At 46.2% G+C, this 18,865-nt stretch overlaps 1 protein-coding gene across 1 annotated transcript in view; it reads right to left on the minus strand.

Annotated features, from left to right (window-relative positions):
- The window catches only part of SNTB1 (syntrophin beta 1), a 104,938-nt gene extending 86,079 nt beyond the window's left edge, over positions 1–18,859 (minus strand). The window contains exon 1 of the mRNA XM_026039499.1: positions 18,395–18,859. Within this exon, the coding sequence (XP_025895284.1) occupies positions 18,395–18,563 (169 nt within the window). The 5' untranslated portion in view covers positions 18,564–18,859. The remainder of the gene's footprint in view (positions 1–18,394) is intronic.
- Positions 18,860–18,865: the final 6 nt, after the last annotated feature.

Raw genomic sequence — 18,865 nt, forward strand, 5'->3', positions numbered from 1 at the left:
CGCTGCCATCCTGGTGGCCTCCATCCTGTGACATCTCTGAGCAAATGGGATGGTTGTAGCACTAAAAAGGAACGTTGTAGCCTGCACTGGCCACCTTGCACAGGGCCATGCAAGGAGGCATGGAGGAAAGGAGAGATGGAAGGCAACTTTATTGGGTGTTAGGTAAATGGTGACACAGTGCTCACAGTCCCCACTATTCATCTGCTTGATGTGCAAAGCTCTCCAGTAGGGTTTCTGACTATCTTCACTGTGTGCTTTTCCACGGGTCAGGGGATTTTAAGAAGTAACCTGCAGCCCAGGCACTCGTGTGCCGTGGCAGCCTAAATGCCTGTGCTCCTTTCATCCCCCAAGGGATCAATCAAAAAAATGAGTTAGTAACGGTTTTAGACAGTTATCGCTTTCTTTTCTCATACTTCCTCTGGATTTAAAGGTAATGAGCAAATCGACAGTGTGCTGAAATGTATCAATCAAGGGGAGAGAAGGGAAAAAAAAACCATACTGAAACAATACATGAGTGAGCAGAGAATGCTCTTACTCCAGCGGGCACAACRACTGATTACAAACCGCACTTCAAACTACAGGGTGAAGTTGTCGTTTCTCTAGCAATGCAAGATGGAAGCAAAGCTTCCCACACAGCCTCTCCGTCCTATGCAGGAATCTGCTTTTGGKGCCTCTGTGTTGATGCCGTGACGCTGGGCAAGAAGTGATACAGGGGATCGCAGGAGCTGATCTGTGTTTTGGTAGTTCCATTAGATCCCTATCAATAAGTCACACGACAACAGCACCACAAACTGCTGCCGCAGAGCAAGGGGGGCAGTAATGGGCAAAGTAAAGCAGCCTCAGTGCCTTTTTCACCTCTTCCATCCTCTTGATAAAYACATGAAAACACACTCCTGGTTTTCAGCTGCACGAACCAACTCATTGCCTCGCTGCCCAAGCACCATCCTCCTGCAAGGGACAGCTGAGCGCTGCATGAGCTCCACTTCAGAGCTTCTTGAGCTCAGGTTTTTGATGGTTGAATTCTCTGAACCAGCCCTCTAGAAACYCAGACAAGTCGCTGAGTTGAGCAGAGGAGATGCAGAAATGCACAGCTAGGGATGGAAGGAGGYCAGCACCAGAGCAGCAACAAGCTAAAAAAGTTCTCTTTGTAYTGGGCCTGCACCCCCATGCTCCTGATGTGCATTAGCTCACCCCAGACCAACACATTAAAGTCCCTAGGCCAGGTAAAGACAGATCCTTACAATTTGAGGGGTAGTTTCTGAAATTGTTGTTTTCAAAAGGGTGTTTTTTTCCACATAAGAGAGCTTTCAAACCTTCAAATGCCTGCTAGTGTGAGCAGCACTGCAAAGTTCATTAATATGTTGGAAGAGCATGCAACAGAATGAAGTGTTGGTAAAGGTGAAAAGATACAACCAATTTCAGATGATGGAGCAGCTGGAAAATGAGGGAAGTTGGCATAAAAACAAAAGTGAGAAGCCACAGCTTAAAAAAATGCATCAGTTACTAATAGGCAGGGACTAAATAAAGAGGGGAATAACATACATATATATTTAAATCTTACATAAAAGAAATTTGAGAATTTGGAAAGGCCGAAGAGCTCAGAAATCTAGCCAAAAAAACTATAGCTCTGCAAAATGAATAGGAAAGTCATCAACTAAATGGCCTTTTGGCAGTGCAAATATAGAGTGGTTAGATTTAGCATTAAACAAGTCATCCAGATCTAGCATCAATGAAAGCACTAGAAAAATCGCGAGGAGCCTCACACTTCAGGTGTGATCACCCATGCGGCGTGGGTCACATTTAGCAAGCTCTGTGCACAACTAGCATGAACTATGGGGCTACCTACACAAGAACTCGTTCAGGAATAAGGTGCAATTATTCTCCAAAGGAGATGTAGGCAAGTAAAGCTRCCCCACTTCAGATTCCCTTCCCGACTTTATCCAAAGCAGCTTTTATGCACATGTAAGTGGGGAGTCTCAGCTCGGTCTGTGCGTTGCTGCTGAGCAGCCCAACACGGGGCCGTCCTTTATCCTGCCAGTCAGAGGTAGTGACGGATGTCTCCTTTTCTGCCTCTTTCTGCTGCTCTTCAGCTGTAAGATCAGGCTTCCTGTTATCAAATCAAACCAGCCTTTGTTCAGGACAGGTACTTTAGCTTCTGAAAAATTCCCCACTCACACACCTAATCCAGGAAACAGCCTGTAGGAAAGATTTGTATCAACCCTTCACGCAGCAACACATGGTTGTGTAAAAGCTGGGGCACACAAGCACCAAGACAGAATACAAAGTAGGCAAGAAACACTTGGAAACTTGCAAGTGACACAATTGACACTGGAAATTCAAGACACTCATGCAGAAGTCTAGCACTTCCCAGAAAAGAGTGGGKTTTTTTTTCAGTAGCACAATTTACAATACTACAAGAGATGCTGGCCCTGCTCCATCAGCAAGTGTTTGAAGTCGATTTCTTTGGGGCCAGATTTCACCCACTGCKTGTTGACAACAAGACAAGCCCCGGCAGGACGGCTGCAGTTTCCCAGGGGCTTTACACTGATCTCAAAGTCAAGCTGCTCCCAGAACTGGCCTTACGTGACTCCAGCAACTCTGACCTCGCAGGCAGCCAGCCTGGGGATCTGATGCACCTGCAGAGAGGAGCATCACATCCCAAAAACGTGGGATAGCCCCCGAAAGGGCTCCAGCCACAGGCTGGGGCGGGAGGCAGGAATGAGGCGGCGGGGCCAGGAGCAGGGCAGGAAAGTCCCGCCGAGCTCAGGCTGCAGTTTCACAACACGTTGCCTTCAGCAGCAAAACCGCCTGCCCGGCTCCTCCRGCAGCCCCTCAGCACTCGCCTGTCTTGTCTCTTAGCCCACGTTTTGTTAGCACAGGGCCGTTCTCACGTCTGCTCTGCAAACTCTGTCACAGTAAAAAGCACGTTAGGCATAAACTCTTTTTGGAACATTACTTTAGTCCAGGTCATTATATATATATGTATATATGCATGTATGTATATGTRTATTTGTGTACATATATATGAATATATGCTTCTGATGTGGTACTGCATACAGTTAAATTGGCACAAACAAGGACAGAAGCACTGTAAGACGTGGCTGGGCTGTGAAATGAAGGCTTTGACTGTTTTAGGCAAGCTTTGCTGCCATGGCCAGCACATAATGCAATTACACACTGGTTCTCTCCAACAGCCCATGTGCTTTCTGCTGCTAATTCCAGCTAAGACGTGTAGCATTTCCTGCTCCTGAGATTTCATCCTGCTCTGAGCAAATTCTGCTTCTCTCAAAATCCCAGGTCTAGAGAACCACGGAACTGTCTTCAGGAAGCAAAGAAAAAGTTTGAAAAAMATTATAAGGGTGGAATCTATCTCTGCTCAATTTAATCACCTAAAAGTCAGCACTCACTGGGGAAACTGCCCTGGTCTCCCTACCATCAGCAAGGAGGGAGGGARCAGCATCTGGTAGTTCATTCACCCTTCTCTCTGTTGACCATAGCGAGAGCAGGGCTGCTTTGCCTAACATAAAGGTCTAACACAAGAGGGATCCTCTCTCGAGGTCTGCAAGTGCTCAGGGAAAGGAAGCAAAGCTAAAATCAYGAGTCTCTTTCCCAGCCTACTGCACTCTAATTGTCAGAATTGGAAGCTCAGATTTTGGGGTGGCAGGTGTCACTGCACACACAGTAGAAAAGCAGAATAAAGCAAGCAAAAGAAGCACTCAAAAACAGAAGCAACTTCATTTTATAAAATGGAATCAGAAAAATGTTCATATGGCAGCTAACTTCACATATTCAAAATGCATTCCCTGTTAGCAAATCTCACAATTATTCAGAAACTTCAAAACCAAAGAAATGGCTTTTTTTTCTGCTCTCTCCAAGTGCTAAGACAATGACGTCCCCTTTATGATTGTTTAAAAAAAGCTAAGTTGCAATTATAACAGTGATAGTGTTTGAGGGCTAATTTAAATCCATCTAGCAATCTGACCTGGAGTCCAGCTGCAGGATCCACAAGTGGGATTTCCAGCAAGACCTGAAACTCCCAAGGGGACAGATTTCTCTGGCAGTTCTGGCATGAGGAAGTTACCAGCAGGTCACTTTCCTTCCTGTCCCATGTGATGTAATATATGACTGCAGGTCATGAYAGCATTGCAGTGACAACCCCATTTCACACTGGAACGTGCCACATTCCTGAGCTCCAAAGGGAAGAGCATTCCCACAACTTGGAGTGTCCAGGCACCACGAGTGGGTTTCCTCTCCGCTACTGCTTCTGCCACATGTAAATCCAAAAACAGGGCCAAGGAGTTCTGCAGCACAACCAGGAAACAGGGAAATTGGTCAACACTACCCGCGTGGTTGGTCCTGGTAATGGAAACATTCCACGCTTTGCTACAGATAATTTAAGTTCAATTAACCTCTCCACCTTACAACCTCCGAGCTGAGCTGTGAGGACGCACAGTGCCAGGACGGAGGCCGGCAGTCACAGCTCATGAAGGACGTGGAGCACAGCAGTGATTTTGGAGCGTCTTCCACCCCCTCTTGTCATGGGGAACGGAGATACAGCAGAATTCAGAGGTGTCCAAAGCATGAACTGTACCAGCAATACTGCCAAAACCACAAAACAGGCAGACAACTCAATTCTCTGTTGAAGATACGAGGTACTGCAAGCCAAACTACATTGAACACAGGGCTCTTGGGGAAACAACTTTGTAAGTTTTTTTGTAAGTAACGGAGTTTACTTAGCACCAATAAAAACACCAAGCACTTGAATACTGTAAAGTATCATACACACAGGAAAGGCAGAATTGGACCCTTCAAATCAACTCCAGGTCTAGCACTAATTTTCCTGAGGGTACAACCAAGAACTCCCTCTGAAGTAAAAAAGCTGCAGAGGATACTATTACTTTTTGCCACTGCTAACTCGTTCCTCTAAGAGGTTTTGCTACCAAATACTTGAAAACTGAATTTGCAAAGATGGGAGGAGAAAAAAAAAGGGGGAAAAAAAAGGAAAGAAAAGCAACTTTGCCAAGTAACACAGAGCCTCTGTTTAACTCGGTGCTCCCGATCCACAGCCTGGGCAGCAATGCAGGAGCTCTGTTTCAAAGCAGCAATTCTGAGCCTCTCCATGGAGAAGAAAATCGTTGCAAGGGAAGTTCCTTGTGCAGCCCTATGACACAGCTGAAATACTTTATGGCCTATGTTAAACTTTGGCTAATAAAGATTCGAGCTGTTTAACTGCCTGGTAGGCAGCACTTTAACAGGGACACAGAAGAGGCACTTGTGTCTCGCACAGGGACAAGTCGCAAACAGGCTGTTGCTCAGGGTCAGACCCCATTTCGCTCATTCCCTCCACAAGACGAGTGACGTTTGTGCTCAGGACACAAAGCCTGGACTGTCTCAGACTTGGACACCATCCTCCCCACTGGTTCTGATCACTGATTTTATAGAGCTTAAGGGGGAAGGGTAGAAAACATAGCTAATGACACATTCCCCAAAGACTGTTAAGAACAAACGTAATTAGTTTTAAATGTTGCACTTTGAGGATACTTTTTTCAAGTGCTTGCCCATTTGAAATGCATAAATGGGAGTTTAATTTGTATATTCAACTTTACCACTCTTTAAAAAAAGTCAGCATACCTGCAAAAACCRTACTTTTCTCTTTGGCAATCACTCCTGCTGGCGTGTTTGCTTTGGTGCGGCATGGGCTGAGCGGCAGCAACGATAATGAAACTTTTTGTTCTCACTTTGAACTGTGACAGGTTCAATAGCGAGCAGCTTTACATACAGCTTAATAGCTCTCATTTGCCACGGCACAGGAAAAGCAGCAACACAGGCCCTTGTCTTGTGGAGCTTTACCCAAATGAGTAATTCATAATTAGCTTCAATAACATCTATTAAGATACTTAACGTCTACAAAGGTCATTTGAATGTGGGTAGTTGCAGGGCACGGAGAGAGAAATAAACTTCGACCACAGGAGGAATTCTATGGAGAATWCCATATTTTGACAGCCCTTTTCCCTTGTCTCCCCGTTTCCAGCCCAGGAAGTGCAGTATTTTGGTGGTGTCCTCACACACTACCCCTTCCCAGGCTTTGCAGAGGCAGCGTGACCTACTTTGCTCTGCTCTCAGTTGTCTTTTCCAAATCAGCTGTTATGCTTTAACCAGGTGACTGTCCCTTATGCTATAAGAACTTTCTTTGAAACACTAYTTTGAAGCTATAACTACAAGTTTGATAACAGGGGTTAACTTCAACTCTCTGCAAAAAAATAAAAAGGAATAGGATTGCCTTCCAAGCTTGGAGGCTCAGGGCTTGAAAGACAAGGAAATACACAAGGTTGGGTTTTTAGCCAGAGGGTCATGGGCAGCTGGTGAAGGCTGCTTGGAYACATCATTCACACCCAACAAGACTCCGTCTCCGTAAGATCACAACAAATCCAGACGGGATAAAGACACTCTGACTATGCAGTTACTTGTTCATCTGCAACTGCAAATTGTCTTGYATAATCACTCTGATAAATAGTCATGTTTTCTGATGTTGCCTTGCATCCTAAAGCTGGAAACCAGAAAGGAGGTGAGCAGCATCCAGAAGGCTCTACTGAGAGAAGAGAATCTGTTGTGCAGTAGAAGAAGACATGTGGAGGTTTGGGGTTGGTGCATCATGTAAATCCAAAAAATCTCCAGTTACTGCCCCTGCCTTGCATTACACATTGCAACAGCACTAAGACTAACTTTTCTTTTCCCCCTGGAGAATTATCCACATATTTATAATACTGAAGAGAGGGCAGGTGCTCCCCTCCGAAGAGAGGGCCCTTACAATTTCTCCTGCTCAACAGGAAACAGATGAAATTTCTGCTGGTGTAGATTTTTGGCGAAAAACACAGCTCTCTATAAGCCACTGTTCACCTGAAACCACACTTTTGTTGTGTCAAGAAACAATCACTGTTTCCTGCTCCCACAGACATTATTTTTAAAGCACCTCTGCTGCAGTCAGAGCCAGCTCAGAAAAGGAAAGAAACTCTGAAACATCCTCTGGAAAGCTGTTGATACAGAGTCTCCTGTCATCCTGGAATTCAGAAAACTTTAGATTTTGCAAACAAAAGGGCTTTGAAGAAGTACCACTGGGACACGTATCTAAATTGAGGTTCTGCCTTTTCAGAGATGTTCCCAACATTATTAACCCATCTGGCTTCCAGGATCTGAATCCAAAACCAGAACATTTTGCTTTTTAAGGACCCAAAGCCCTGCCTTAGACTTGGCTGTGCTGATTTATTCAACTTTTACAAATTGCACTGAGGAGAAGATTAAGAAATAATGGCTGGTTGATCARTAATTACTGTACAAGAGACCGAATGCAGAGACTGACCTGCTGCCCTAGCTCTTTTACAGTGCTCATGTTCATCAGGTTTGGGGGATTGGGAAGTGAGGAAGGGCGAGCTGGAAGGGCTGTGCAGGTGCAATATGGAGTGAGGTTTACTGAAGTAAAGCAGCATGTTACCACACGCACAACTAAATATTTATGAGCAGGTGTTTTTAGCCATTTAGGAAGCTGGAAAGTGAGTCAATACCAGGAAGGAATGAAGGTCTCTCCATATGATTCTACTGGAGAATTAGTGCATTAAGTATCCCCATCGGCAATTTATATTGACATTGATATAAAGCTGATAAAAGCTCAGGCTGATATCCCAATTCCACTGAAATCAATTGGAAGATTCACGCTGATTCCCATCCTCCCCCCACCATCCTGGCTCACCACCTTGAATCACCTGCAGAGAGGCGGATGCCAACATGGGCTCCAGATTAAGAACACGATCCCCAAGAAGAAAAGTGTGGTGGACAAATAACTCTGCCTGCCTTTGGGCAGCAAACAGAGCAGAGCAAAGAGACGATAAAGAAGAACACAAAAACACATTAATAAAAAAAACCCCACTTATTCACTCTTAGAATTCATCTGCGATCCTTTATAATTCTATGCCCACTTCTCATTCATTCCAATATAGAGAGCTCTACATGCAAGTCTAACAGAGCAGAAGTTAGAAAGATGCCGTCTCTGCAGGTGGAATCTAATTTAATTTACAGCTGCACTAAGCAGATACTATTGAAGTTGCACCTAGAAGAGCTATTTTAGGCAAGTCTTAGAAGCAAGGAAAGTTTCTCTCTCATTTCCCTCTGTCTTCAAGGTTTGACGTGGAGTTTTGCAGAAATAAAGCAGTACGCTCCTATAACTATGAGCAACTGAAAAGATCAAACATAAACACCTTACAGGAACTACTGCAATGTATCACTAGCAACTTCTCCACTCAGAGGCTTATCCGTCTTGGCTCACACCACATACACATCCTTCTCCTTCTTACACAATGCATGCATTTATAGAAGAGGAACAAAGTGATTAAATAGAACAGCATGTCTAAAGCTTCTAAAGAACAGCACAAATACATTTTTTTAATATACAAATGAATCACACTTTTCAAAAAGAACGGAAAAAAAAACCTATTGCTCTGAGTGGGTCAAAACTTTTTGGCCAAGAAGTTTTCTCTYGTGGAACGTGACATGATTACAAAGACAGTCCATGAGAAGAAATGGACTTGGATAATTTGCTGCTATTCTACTTAAAACAATAGTGATTTTTTAAATATGATTTCAAACAAGCCTCTTGAAAGCAAATTAATACCTGAAAATGTCACAGAATCACGCAGAATCACAGAACGGTTGAGGTTGGAAGGGACCTCTAGAGATCATCTAGTCCAACCCCCTGCTCCAGCAGGGACACCCAGAGCAYGGGGCAAAGGGTCACATCCAGGCGGGTTTGGAGACCTCCAGAGAAGGAGACTCCACARCCTCCCTGGGCAGCCTGTTCCAGGGCTCTGTCATCTGCACAGTGAAGAAGTTCCTCCTCACCTGGAGATGGAACTTCCTGTGTTTTCATKTATTTTTAATTTAATTTATCACCCTTTATCCTGTCACTGACCACCACCAAGAAGAGTTTTGCCCCATCTTCTTTACGTTCTCTCCTCAGGTATTTATACATATTGATCAGATCTCCTCTCAGTCTGCTCTTCTCTAGGCTAAATAGGCCAAACTCACTCAGTCTTTCCTCATACAAGAAATGTCTAGGAGCTCCACATCCCTCTGGTCCTGGGGAGCCCAGAACTGCCCCCAATACTCCAGGTGCGGCCTCACCAGAGCTGAGTAGAGGGGCAGAATCACCTCCCTCGACCTGCTGGCAACACTCCTCCTGATGCAGCCAGGATCCCATTGGCCTTCTTGGCCACGAGGGCACACTGCTCACTCATGGATAACTTGGTGTCAACCAGGACTCCCAGGTCCCTCTCTGTGGAGCTGCTCTCCAGCAGGTCAACCCTTAATCTCTACTGGTGCCTGGGGTTATTTCTCCACAGGTGCATTATCATTTCAAATTAAAACATCAGAAACATTCCACAGAAGCTAATGTGATTTCAATCCAACCCTTCCTGTCTTCCCTCCAAAAAAAAAAAAAAAAAAAAAAGTCTGTCAATATCTTTTCTTAAGAAGGAAAACCTTGAAAATAGTCTAAGGTGTTAAAAGTATTTATGCACACAGATAGAAAACTCTGGCAGTATTTGAATGAAAACTCAGACATTTAGCATTAGCATTTCTTAAGGTATGTTCCGCAGAAAAGTGTGATATATATAAAGTAGAAAAAACATCAAATGGTCTTAGCATAGGAGTTCTTTCATAGGCAAACCCCAGCATTGATTTAAGTTTATTTTTATTGGGTTAAATTTAAAATATGCACCTAGACTCAATATTTATTTCTTCAAGGTTTTGCAGACAAAGTGCTGCTGTTTTGTTAGTCTATCCCACATATTTATTAAAATAGATATAACACACTGAAAGGAAACATAAAACTGACAGAGGACCATTTTTGGTGTCACGAATATTTTACAAGACATCTTCTGGAACGCCTTATGTCTTTCCTTAATGGAGCCTTTCAAGGCTGATTTTAATGTGTTAAATGGAAATTCCACTAGTTCATCATGGCAATATTTTCTTTAAGATCTGCCCTCACACATCACACAGGTAGGGTTTATTTACACAGCCAGCCCTTCATCGAATTGCCTGGGAATGACTTAAAGCCAGTCGCTTTCACTTGCAGTTTTCTGGAATTAAAACTTGGCTGCACACTTCGGAAGGGTTCCAMACACATAAAGACGACAGAAGTTGCTAAAAATGTCCTTTACATTTTTTTAAGGCAAAATTACACATTCCCTCCCCAAAGACACAGGATGCTGTGTCTACCAGGGCTTCGGCACCAAACCAGCTACTGCTGCTGCAAAGAAGGGGACAGCAAAAGCCACCCGAGCAAGAGAGGCTCCAATGGGATTAGCTGTAGCTTCTGCAGCACCTTGAGATTTGTCTGTCCTGTCCACAGGAGCATGCTCGATATTTGGAGGAATTTGAGCTATGTTAACACTTTGATAGGCCATATTCGTGAGTGGTACCTAAATTCTGCTGCTTCGGCTAGACAGGTTGAATTTAGGCAAAGCACAGGAGTAAGACACGGAGCTCTACATCAAGGGTCACCATCCACTTCAYTCCAGCTTTGAGACGGTTCCTTTCCTCCTGCCCAACGTAGATCTTCCTGACGGTACTCAACAGAGCTCAGAACCAGCTGTGTTTTCCTACTCTTGACCCTGGAAGAATCTTTCCAATGGCACAATCATAGAATCATTGTGGTTGGAGAAGACCTTCAAAATCGAGTCCAACCGTAAGCCCCTCAACACTRTAACTGTTAAACCATGTCCCTAAGCACCTCATCCACATGTTTCTTAAACAATGCCAGGGATGGTGACTCTACCACTTACCTGGGCAGCCTGTTCCAGTGCTYRACTACTCCTTCCGTGTAGAAATTTCTCCTAATATCTAACCTGARCTCATTCCTGGAAAATACTCCTGGAAATCCAACAATTAAACCTCTCCCTTGGCTTCTAGTCAGAGAGAGAAGGCTCCTGCTGGCTCTYGTTCTGCAAGAGTAAGACCAACGGGAAGCTGCCTACTATGAGAGAAATCACTTGTAGCACTGCTTCCCTGCCAGCCCATGAAAGACTCGGTCCCTGCTCCCAGCTCATTTTGCAATGACTAATCCTGGATTCTGGGATGTAACAGATAAACTCTCACTGCTTGAGTTATAATTCTTACTGTTAGCTTAAAAGTATCCTCAAAAGCCACATGCAGGTAATATTAAACCTCTTCAGCATCTTCAGCTTCCCACAACAGCAAAAAAGCACAGCTGTCTCCTGTTCCCCTTGCAAAACGATCATTGAAACACCAGTGTTAGCAAAATAAATCATCTCRGAAATAGCTATTATTGAAATAACTGTCTTTAGACAACAGTTGATATATGTTATTTCCATGGCATAGCTTTCAGTAGTCTCGCACAACTATTTGATTATGTTAAAGCCAAAATTGTTATYACGCCATCAGAGTATGTCCTTGGCAAATGAAATGTAAAGCTTAACTAATGGCCATATTTCCCTGAAAAGGCACATGAGGCTGATAAATAGTCATATGAGGTCATATCATCTGTTGGAGCAAGCCAGTCATGCCATGCCTCCTTTGCCAAAAGAGAATTTATATCCTCATAATGTTCCCTAAAACAGGAAAAGAAAGTTTTTCATATTTATTTTTACGTTAAGGTTTATTTCTAACTTTCAGATGCTGAGAGAAATATGCTGTTTCTAAGATACTCTATACAATAACAGGCACTATGCCAATTCTTGCCATTAAATTGAACAGAAGCTGCTGCCACAARCACACAAGTTACTCACCTATGTGCTTACCAAAACAGACTCACTCTTAGATTCACGTCTAAAGATTTCGGCTCAAATGGCCCTGGAAAGTAAGGAAATAAACCTAATCGAAGCTTTATTTTGGATGACTTTTAAAGCTATGCCAACAAGCATGACTTCCAAAAGCTCAGCAAAAAGCCGTATAACATTTTAAGAAGGAGTGTGATGTATGTTAATCATTTCTAATCAGAGACAGTCTCCACATCTACTGTCTTGGCTCCTTTCCTTACAATTAAGAACTCCATTTTGCTCAATTGCTAGAATACAGATGTGTTACTTTGGCAGTGACCTGCTGCATCGTGCCCTCAGTATATACACAGTGAAAGCCATAGCCACTTAATAGTTGAGATTCTAGACAGAAAGAACCAAAGCCAAACCATAATAAAAGTATAGAGCAGCAGCAGTCAGAAACTCTAGCCTGCCAAAGAGCTATTCAGGAATTATGACCCTTGATTTAATTTACGTGAAGGAACAAGTCTAACCCCAAAGCAATCCAGTACCTCAGAGTGAAGCAAYCCGCTGGACGACTCATGGTTGATGCACCTTACGTGACAGAAYAGGCACCTTGGGCTCATGGCATCGCTGCATGGAGCAGAAAGGATTCCTGAAGGCCACGGATCCTGCCTTGCTCACACTGACACTTGGAGAAGACGTGAGTTCAAGCCATGTTTCCTATTTTAACCCCTATCGACTCTATATAAAATACTTTCATGGAGAAGATGGCAGTCTTTGTAGGGAAGTTTGATAACTTCTATCCTGGATAGAAGCATGTTTTGATAGCTGCACTGAAGATGGTTGCCTATATCCCATTTTTCCAACTCAGAGAATCATAGAATCACATAATGGTTGAGGTTGGAAGGGACCTCTAGAGATCATCCAGCCCAATCCCCTGCTCCAGCAGGGACACCCAGAGCACGGGGCACAGGGCGGCATCCAGGCGGGTTTGGAGACCTCCAGAGAAGGAGACTCCACAGCCTCCCTGGGCAGCCTGTGCCAGGGCTCTGGCACTCTCATAGGAAAGAAGTTCTTCCTAACATGCAGATGGAACTTCCGGTGTTCCAATCTATACTCATTACCTCCATATTTTAAACTGCCCATTTAAGTAGAGTTAGCTAAAAACAGTAATGTCCTACTTTGCTACTCCGTGCTCAAAGTGTCTGCAAGGTGTTGAATGCTCTAATTCCAATAGATCTCCTTCCTTCCAGAAGTGCAAGGCACAGAATGCAGTGGATATATTGACCAGCATGGAAACTGAGCCACACAGGGGGTCTTAGTCCTGCTACAAAACAGCAGTCCTTAGCACCATCCATGAAGGAGGTTTATAATCCACTTTCCAACACACAGCATGTTCTCACTTCTACTTACTTGGCAGGAAGCTTTTCTTTGAAACTTCTCCATCCCACCTCAGTCATGCCTCACCTAAATGTTTTCCAAGCCACTCACTGCAGTGAAGAACCTCAAGGCAAGAACTGGATGCTGCCAATCCCGTGATGCTTCCCATCTCTGTAGAGAGCTTTGTGCCACTGCTAAAAAAGATCTATTTATTCCTACTATTCTGTCTTATTCTTAGCTGTTTTTCAATTTGACACATCACACATCTTTCCATGATGACTCTAAGTACCAATATTCTGGCAAAGACCCTCAGCACAGATGCAGTAGAGACAGCACTAATTTTCTCTGCTCACCAAATCATGGCCTGCAAAAATGTTATGCAAGCTACGCTCAACTCTTCACCAGCTTCTAATCCAAAACATGGCTAAAAGACTTTCTGGATGTTCTAGTAAATAGCAGCTACCATTCTTTACCACCTATTTTTCTGAGCTGCTCAAAGAACTATTGCAGGCTTGAAAAGCCAGAGTCCCCTGTGCACCCCTGGGACAGCTTTGTCCCCACTGTCTTTTGTTCATTTCTGTATGCTATTGCTCCCTTGAACTACTGTTTATTCCAATTTCCTTTCTCCTGAAGTAGCTGTGCCCATTCCATCAAGTAGCCATGGCAACCTAATCTCAGAGAATAAAGTAAAAAATAATCCTATGATCAGAGATCTATATTAGAAAAAATGAAGTGGAAATAATATGTTCTTGAACACTAGAAATGAGTGAACACTGGAACAGATTAAAAATAGTTATGGAAAATTCTCCAATATTTGTGAACTCTAAATGCAGACAAATTCTGTACTTTTGGTCAAATTTAGAGGTAATTTACTGATATGAGAAAGTCCACACCGTGTGTTTTGAAGACAATCACATTAAGAAATTAAACCGAAATCCTTCCATATCCATACCTGAAATGATCATTCTATCGTGATCAGCACTTGTTATCATGCTAAAGAGCAAGCTCGGTAAAATTCCACGGCAAAGGAGCTTCAGCTGGGCTGTTCCCAGTCCAAACTGTAGTTTGAACAACGAAGACTCTGCTACCCCTCTTGCATGGCAGCACAAGAAGCATTTCTGCTCCAACTGCAGCAGGCAGCAGGGATGGGAACGGCACCACTGCTGTTTGTGATCACTTGTGATCCGGGTTTGTGAAACCCAGATTCCCTGGGGCAGGGGAATCATTGGGCTGCAGTGCAAGGCTACCTGCCATGGCAAAAACCAAGATACAGACACTCGGTCTGTGTTGTTACACAGACAACTGTGTTGTTAACACTGTGTTGTAAGATACTGTATTGTTAACAACAGCAAAAGGTTTAGCCTTTTAAATTCATTCTGTCCAACGGTTTTAAGAAGTCATCAAGCAGTTGTACCAAATTTTCAGTTTAATTCCTAGTGGGATTACTGCTGAAATTTCAGATATTTTATTCTAGTTATACTTGCCATGTATGCAGACTACATATTTGCAATGGAAACCTAGATCCCTCTGCATATTTCATCTTCCAAGCACCATTAAGGCGCTGGGGCTATCTGCAGAAAGAATGAAATCCAAGATGGGGAATGAGAGAGAAAGGCTGCACTCAATCCCGATAAATCCAGGGATACTTTGCCTGTAGCAGCTTCATCTTCTTCATAGTAACTGGGAAAGAGCCCTCGTACCAGATTTGCTGCAAAGAGGGTGTATTGATTCGTATCTGTGAAAGGTGATACAGACTGTCTGGACTGTGAAATTAGTCTGTAATCTAATCTAATCAATGAATGATACATCAAGTGCTCTCACTCAAGCTTCCCCGTCAGCTTCAGAAAGCTGAAACAAAACTGAGATTCTCACAGGCTTCATAGGCTTCTTCATCCTTTTTACCTTTCAATTTCACTTTCACACGGATGTGAGCAAAGGGCAAGCACAAGTTTGATACTGCCCCTAAATACAAAGTTATTTCCCTCGCTGCATATTTGTTGGCATTGGAAAAAAAATAAAATAAAGGAAAAAAAAAAGGGGGAAAAAAGTAGAATGTTTTTTTCCATACATTTACTGGAAGTGTAAGGAGTAACTGCACAGACAGTTTGCAATCCCTGAGTTTTACAGCCCAGATATCAGCAAGTAGTTGTGTCACGAAGGCACTTAACGGCATCTTGACTCATGCCTCTTCACGCTTGCAAGAGACACACAATCTTGGGCAAATAATGCGTTTTGCTCTCCWCAGAATTGCCACTGAGTTTCTTAAAGAAACAGGAAAACACAGATAAGATAAATACAGCCARCAATTGCCTATTTTGCACTATTTAAACACTCTGATAATTCACACAGGTGGAATTCCTTTGCCTTATCCGAAGAAAGCTGTAAAGGGTAGGGAGGRGAAACTCCTTCTGTTCTCACAGAAATGCTGCTTGGAAATTACTGCACATCCTACCAGAGGGCAGGCACCTTGTTATGCTGACATTGCTTTAAAGGGACAAAATCCAATGGAYGATCTGCAGATTCCTCCCAAGAGACTGGCAGGAGATTCCTATAGCCTCTTGTCYTTAGGCTTAACTCCACTATGCAAAGTGTTGCTCCCCCGTGGAAAATTCCCAGCCTATAAACACGGAGAGGYTGCAAGAGCCACTTCTCTAGGGAGTTCTCCCTGCCACCTTGCCCTCATGTCACCGAGAACTGCTCAATAAAAGAGACCTACCCATGTCCCAGCTGTGGCAGAGCTTTAACAGGGAATTAAACCCCAAGGTGGAAGAGCCTCATCCCTCTCTTGCCTCATGCCTGTGTTTCCGAAGCCTCAGCTTCCTCCTCATCATCACCTCCTTCTCTGCTTGAACCCCCCTCCTCACAAGTCCATCGCCTGTGTCTCAATTTCCTTCCAACACTGAAATCCTACCTGTTTGCAAAGCACTTGTCACCTTGGCCAACTCACAGAGCAGTGAGAAGGAACTGATTTATATGACTTGAGCTTAACAAGCTGGACTAGGCAAGCGAGGGCTGCGACAGTCGAATGTCCTTCAGGGACGGGAAACGAGAGGACAGAGCAGCCCAGGGCGGATTCATCAGGCAATACTGCCCACATCCTCAGTGCTGATAACCCCTGCACAGCCTTAAAACCCTTCCCAGGAACATGCAACACGTTGGGTAATACCCTGAGTCCCACCCATCAAACCTGCTCCTGGCACTCAGCTCCTTTGCAGTTGCATCAAAACACATTAATCTTTTTCTTGTTGGGAWGTTAGAGGCAAATGTCTGAATCTCCCTGAAAATGAAAACGCAACATTTTAACACTAGGAATACCTGCTGGCACTGTCCTCTTCATTGGATAAACTTCCTACAAATGAACAGTTCAGGGGGGTTCCCTTGCCCCAACACAGCTGGCTCTTTTTAATGCGTAACTCTCCAAGAAGTCAGGAAATAGCAAAATTCCTATCGTCTGGAAGGAAAGGAAAATCAGTCTAATCGTGAGGTCTGACCCAAGGCTCTCCCTCCTATACTTWAAAAAAAAAAAAAAAARAGAACCTTTTGATTTGCCTTCCTTTAGTAATAAAAAAAGTCCATTTTAGACAGTTCCTGAAGAAAGCGCTTCCGAGTGGGAAATTGGATCTCAGGGAATTGTTTTAACGGGCCTGCTTACACAAGCCACTCACGGAGAGAGGCTCCCGGCTGCTCTGAACAGCACCTCCTGGGGCCGCCCCGCGGACAAGCCTCAGTTCGGATGCACTGCTCAAATAGCAGGAGAATGCCAGGAAAAACACAGATAACAGCATCAGGGCATTTTAACTACATGAGGACAACTACTGAAATTGCTCTGCATTTACAAGTTGACAATTCCAGCTCCTGCGYTGCAGAAACACCCACCGGAGCCAAGCAGCCTCCGTGGAGCAGGGAAACCCGAGGAAACAGCTGCATGGATAAAGGCAGCMGGGAGAAGGGTGCTCAGAGCCCGGGCTGAAGCTATTCCATCCTGGCTCCTACGGGGGACAAGACTGAGCTGTCTGARCTGTTCAGGTGCTGCTGCCGCGCGCTTCACAGGCAGTTGTGCAAGGAGCTACGTGACTGGCGCGATCAAAGCGAAGGTCAGCGCCCGTCTGCTCCACACCCTCGGAAGCCCTTACGTTGTCTAAGCAAAGCAAGGAGAAAATTGGGATGAACAGCCCGAGCTCAGCCCTTGGAGAGAGGTTTRCATGAAGACCTTGCAGGCAGCTCCTCAGGCAGAGTTGCTGCAGGGGCAACACCTCCTGCGTGGTTTTCACAGCACTACGGACAACACCTAGTCATTTCTCCACGACTGCAGAGGACGGACGAAACTGTCTCTGTGGCGCACACYTTATTGCCCAGAACCTACTCCTCGGCTTCTAGCCCAACTTCACACAGGAGCTGGTTGCTCCCAGTTCATCCTCAAGTGTGGCTCTATTACAGCAGCTTCCCCGGGGTAAGAGCAAAAGCCTCAGAGCCYCAGAAGACAAAACCACGCGGGTGGCCGCAGGACCGACCAGGCAGCGGTGGCTGCGCCGGGACCYGCAGGGAGCGCGGCCACCGCGGGCAGCGACCCGCTGGGCAGAGGTGTCGCCACCGCCACTTGGAGCAGGTGCCAAGGGCGCTCGGAAGCCGTTGGCTCTCTGAGGTCTGGCAGCTAAACTAACCCTTGCCAAGAGACAAGGACTGAGGGATGTCCCCCTCGCCGTGAACTCGCTCTGTGCGGGCACCCRCTGGGCAGGTTGTGGCCCCCCGGCCGCAAAGCCCTGGGGGGCACCATCCCCTCGCGTCCCATCCCACAAAACTCCCCCGATCATGGGGGAGCGAAACGAAACTCTGTGTTACAGGGATGCGGTTGCACCGCGGTGCCGCACGGAGGGGCCGCCCGGGGCTGCCCCGCTCCCTGTGGACCGAGCACGAGCGGCAGCTCCGCATGGACGGGACGGCCCGCGGCTGCCCCGCTCCCTRTGCACGGGGCGCGAGCGGCGGCTCCGCATGGACCGGGCGGGCCGAGGCTCCGCACGGACGGGACGCGCCGCCCGCCGGCTTGAGGACGGGCACATAACGCGGGGAGCCCCCCGGGACACGCACCCCGCCACACGCGCCGTCGGGGACCCGCCAGCAACCCGAGGGTGGAAGGCGCGGGATGGGGAAGAGGCGGCGGCGGAACCCGGTCCCGGCGCGGGGCCGAAGCGGCGCCCCCGCAGCCCCTGCTCGCCGCCCTGCCCGGGGCGGCTGCCGGCCCGTACCTTCGAGCAGCACCTCCTTGCCCGCCCGCTTGAGCGCCTGCACCGCCTCGTCGTGGGTGGCGTCGCGCAGGTCGGTGCCGTTGACGGCCAGGATGGCGTCGCCCACGTAGAGCGCCTGGGTCTGGTCGGCCGCCAGCCCCTTGAAGATCTTGCTGATGAGGATGGGCATCTTGTTCTCCTTGCCGCCCTTGATGCTGATGCCCAGCCCGCCCAGCTCCTGCTTCAGCACCTTCACGCACCGCTTCTTGTTGGACACGGCCTCGGGCACCTGCTCGGGGGGGTCGGTGAAGGCGGTGCGCACGGGGCCGCCCGTGCCCGCCGCCCCATCGCCGCCCAGCCCGTTGTGCGCCGCGCCGTCGGGGCGCTCCTCGCCGCTCAGCACGAGCGCCTCGCCGCCCAAGTTGGCGAGCACTTTGTGCCAGCGCTCCCGCACCAAAACTTCCAGCCAGCCGCTGCGCTGCGCCCGCCCGC

The sequence above is a fragment of the Nothoprocta perdicaria genome, unplaced genomic scaffold, assembly GCF_003342845.1.
Source record: "Nothoprocta perdicaria isolate Ctin4 unplaced genomic scaffold, notPer1 scaffold_230, whole genome shotgun sequence".
Lineage (NCBI taxonomy): Eukaryota > Metazoa > Chordata > Aves > Tinamiformes > Tinamidae > Nothoprocta > Nothoprocta perdicaria.